This window comes from Cyprinus carpio, chromosome A12, assembly GCF_018340385.1.
Source record: "Cyprinus carpio isolate SPL01 chromosome A12, ASM1834038v1, whole genome shotgun sequence".
Taxonomy (NCBI): domain Eukaryota; kingdom Metazoa; phylum Chordata; class Actinopteri; order Cypriniformes; family Cyprinidae; genus Cyprinus; species Cyprinus carpio.
The window spans coordinates 2,817,756-2,822,218 of NC_056583.1; the positions used below are offsets into that span (position 1 = coordinate 2,817,756).

The 4,463-nt window shown below is 33.5% G+C and overlaps 1 protein-coding gene across 1 annotated transcript; it reads right to left on the reverse strand.

Moving 5' to 3' along the window:
- Positions 1-270: 270 nt before the first annotated feature.
- On the reverse strand, positions 271-3,636 carry LOC109058362 (carbonic anhydrase 7-like). Its single transcript, XM_042767144.1, has 9 exons — positions 3,565-3,636; positions 3,348-3,417; positions 3,157-3,183; positions 2,803-2,973; positions 2,215-2,366; positions 1,828-1,929; positions 1,619-1,691; positions 1,064-1,230; positions 271-940 (listed from the first exon to the last, which is right to left on the reverse strand). Exons 1-9 carry the CDS (start codon positions 3,619-3,621, stop codon positions 743-745), a joined length of 1,017 nt encoding a protein of 338 aa, XP_042623078.1. The 5' UTR covers positions 3,622-3,636; the 3' UTR covers positions 271-742.
- Between the last annotated feature and the right edge of the window lie 827 nt (positions 3,637-4,463).

Genomic DNA, 4,463 nt, shown 5'->3' on the forward strand with positions numbered 1-4,463 from the left:
ATAGTTATTTAATAGTTACTGTATTTTTTCACAATATTACAGTTTTACTGTATTCTTATTCAACTTTTATTCAAAAGCCTTGATGAGCATAAAAGACTTTCAAAAAAAAGTTAGATTAAATGTTTAATAATAGTGCGTGTGTTTGTGTACACACTCACATACATATAAGTGTATTGTCAATAAAAATGGTACTATACATATATAATGACAAACATTTTGATTGGTCTTTGGACCCTTATAAATGGCACGTGAACAAATCAATTGAAGATATTTTGTTATTAAACAGCAAACATTTATTATTTCAAATTTAATAAATACATTTAAAACAACTCATGATTTACTATTTAAAACAAATCATCTTAAATACTATTGAATTATCTAACATTAAATATAATTACAGATAACAGAAGCTTCATATAAAACATCAGCAGTCTGTATGATTTCAATTGTTTTAAACTAAGTTACATATGTATTATACATATATATATAATACATATCCTAAGGAATTATATTATCCTCACAGATAGCAACTTTAGAAATACACCTGGTAGAAATAGAAATGCAACTGGTAGAAAAAGGAACAGCTATGTGTCAAATTCTAACTTACATCTTATTTTTCCATGTAACAAGATTCACAAGTGATAAAATCAATATTTACAGAAACCCTCAGTCATGATCAAATGCAAATCAATTACAAGTGCAATAAATTAAATCAGCTCATAAATGTGCACAAAGCGTATTTCTACAGCCAACACAAACTGGACATGAGAAGTACTGTGATAACAGATAAAGTGGATGTGGCCGCTGATGAAGCTGCTGTTTGTACCACCTGTGACGTCACAACTCTGCCATTCAAGGGCTGAACTCCTCTGAAGCTGTTGGTGTTCAGAACTGAAGCGCTTTCATCTTTGAAAAAGACAGTAGTGCTGAAGCGGTTGATCTGTTTGGAGGATCAAAGTAAATAGAGTGACTTTTTTAACTCAGAATATGTAGAAGTTGTCACCCAGTAATAGACAAATATGATTTTTATGAATTACTGTACCAAAGAGTTGCCTTTACTTACGAAGTCGTGACTGACTTTGACAGGCTCTTTAAACACTGTCCAAATCACAGCTTCATTACAGCTGGGTGTAGTTAGGGAGCCTTGGTAACGGTAATATTTAGTCCTGTCCACACCTTCAATCAGACTGTTCAGTGTGATTTGATTCATGATGTCTGTGGTTGTATTACCTAAATATACAAAAAAAAAAAAAAAAAAAATAGGGTGTCAATGAAAGTACTTGGCTCTCTTTAGTTCTGCATTAATTTGTTGTTAAATCATATTGGTGAAGAGAGATAACCAAATACACCAATGTTTAAGGATTCACTCACAAATAAAACTCACCAATGTTCCAGTGTTGTTTTTGTCAATACAATGAAAGTCAGTGTGGACCAGTGTTGCTTTGGACCCCACTGACTTTCACTATATGGACAAATACAGTTGAAACTTTCTTCAAAATATCTTTGGAATGACATGAGGGTGAATAAATGATGATTTTTGGGTGAACTACCCTTTTAAGCAATCATTCAGAGCTGCAGGCTCAAAAAAAAAAAAAAAAAAGACAATTCATTTCTTCACCTGAATTGGGGATGCTTGTTAAATATGATGTTAGGATATCCCAGCTTTTTGTTTTGTTCACTTCATTGGTTCCCTGTTGGTTAAATAATAATAATAAAAAAATAATAATTAAATAAAAAGTCTAATACATATGCATGTGCACACAACCAAGCCATGAATATACTTTTAGGTTTGCATTTCTTTCGGGATATAATAAATGTCATGCTCACCTCAATGAAGAAACCAAGAACAGCCAATGCTGTGCTGTCTTTGGCAGCTAGAGCAGCTGACACACTCCCGTTGTATTTTGAATGGACATTTACAATGTGCAGCTGTGAGACAAAAAAAAAACACACACTGTGAATGAATACATTAACTCTTAAAATTAAAGGTTTTTATTGACATCGATGGTACCACAAAGAACCTTTAACATCCATGGAACCCTTCCTTTGTACAAAAGGTTCTTTATAGTGGGGAAAAAAAGTTCTTTAGATTTTTCAAATGTTCTTAGACTAAGAAAAAAATGGATCTTTGTAGAACCAAAAATGATTCTTCTATTGCATCACAATATTTGAAATAATGCAGTGCATTTGCAGGGAAAATTCAGTCATTCATACCTCCATTGGGTATTGTTTGCCATCCACGGTGTGTTCAGAGCCAGGCGAGGAGCTGCCGTTACCCCAGTGGAGATGGAATTGTTTAGTGTTGTAAAGACCTGGAAGATCACCTCCTTGCACTGTTATTTTCTCATCATCCAGGTTAACCACCACTGTGTAGACAATGGACATATTACGCCAAATTTAGAAGAAGCGCTTTCTCAGTCTTTTTACATATACTTTAATGCTGTGCAGAAATAGCATTTACACTACAAATACAATGGTGTATTTTAGGTGCAGAGGTGGGTTAGAGCAGGCTTAATTTAGTCTGGCTTGTATGTAACATTGTATGTAACATCTTCACATTGAGTTTTAAGCAAGCGCAGAGCAGCCTTAACTCGGCTGTTTAAAGAAGGATATAATATACACTGATACTGAGCATCACAGATAATTGATCTGCACTCCATTAATGTACCCCTACTTTTGCCAGTCTAAGTTTCCATTATAAATTCAGTGAGTCTCATGGAACACAAAGAGACATCAAATAACATTTATCCTTTATAGGATACATTTTTAGGTTATTCTGCAAAATGTGCGAGTGATCCTTACCGGATTCGCCGGAGTTTACGATTGACAGGAAGGTGGAGTTGTCATCAAAACCATTTAAGTTAAAGGAAGTCAGGCTAGGATTGCCCTGAACACTTGCGGTCACAATATTAATGGGAGATTGCTTGGATCCATTGCAATATTGAGGGGCAATCTTGGGCCAGGTGGAAAAATCTATTAAAAATAGATGAAACAACAACAATTAAAAAATAAAAAAATAAAAAAATTAAAAAAATCACTTCAGAACAAGTTTTTAATATATTAATATTTAAAATTTATAATAAATTTTATATCATGTTTTACATCGATGTGGAATATTTTAGGGTGTAAAAAATAAAAAGAATTAATCACACTCACTGCATGCTGCCTTGTGATAGCACCATTCTGTTTACAGATAAAATGACATTATTAATAAATATAAACCAATGAAAACTTTATCAAAACTTTTCAAAAGCATTTTGTGCCTTCTTTAACAGAATCATGCAAAATAAAACTACATGTTCACTGAATATGTAAACTAAATTAAGTTCAACTTCAGTTATACTCACCCACTGAAGCATCCGCACTGTGGACGGTCGGACACAGAAGAGCAGCAAAAATGACCAGCAAGACAATCATCTACATTAAAACAAATAAATAAAACAAAATAAATCATTAAAACCAGAAAACAATACTGTTGACATTATTTTATTTGATCATACAAGTAGGCATAATTAATTAAATTTGACATGAGAAATGCAATCAATCACATAACTCAGGTCTCACCTCTCTGACTCGATTCACCTGTCTGCAAGCAGGAATATAATGAGTTATTGGCTCCATTCTCGCCTTTAGTACTTTTCACTGCTCACCTGTAATGGGTGTGTCACTTTCATCAGCTCATCTGCTGACGAAAAACGACATTCCCATCGAACGCTCACGTCACATTACGCGTCGTTTATCTTCGGAGATTTCTTATGAATTCATAGCAGTCACTTTGATTTAATCTTATCGCGTTTTTACCTCTCAGCATCACATCGGTCAGGCTCTGTAAAACTCTTGTGAGTTCACTACACCACGCTTTCCCTTACCAGCGAGTCGAAATAACTTTATTAGCTGTCGACTTTCAAATGTTTCCAAAATAAATTAAATAAATAGCACCAGTTTACGTTAATTTCTGGGTGCTTTTAAAATAAAGGATTTATTAGTAGTAGAACAACCCAAAAATAACCAACCATTTAGTGATTTAGTAATTAGATTTAATTAGATATAGCCTAATTCTAAATTTAACTGCCAGTATCGTTCTAAAAACTTTATGATCTTTTGATGATGTCTTTCCAAACACAATCGTTCTTCCGTAGCAAGGCGGAATAACATCTAAACAGAAACCATTAGCCTGTATTGTTACTGTCAATCATCCTCATTCTTCTTTAGAGGTTATTTTAAAGGGCGTTCACAATATCACGCATGTTCAGATGGCATCAGTTGATTTATACACTATCCTACTTGATTTTGTATCATTGTTTGCTTACTTCTTACATGAAAAAAGTTTTTTTATATAAATATTTCTATATTTTAACTTATTGCAGTTGTTTTTGGCCCACCAAAGAAGTCACTATCCAACCTGATCGCATGAGAAAAACGTCATTATTTTACGAGGTGGAATAAGCTTTTTAGGGGAAAAA

Bases quoted from the DNA above. Each gene is read 5' to 3' on its own strand.
- LOC109058362 (XM_042767144.1), bottom strand. From the start codon at position 3,621: ATGGAGCCAATAACTCATTATATTCCTGCTTGCAGACAGGTGAATCGA. The intron at 1,930-2,214 runs GTATGAATGACT...TTTGTCTCACAG, and splicing joins GCAAACAATACCCAATGGAG to CTGCACATTGTAAATGTCCA. The intron at 1,692-1,827 runs GTGAGCATGACA...TTTAACCAACAG, and splicing joins TTCTTGGTTTCTTCATTGAG to GGAACCAATGAAGTGAACAA.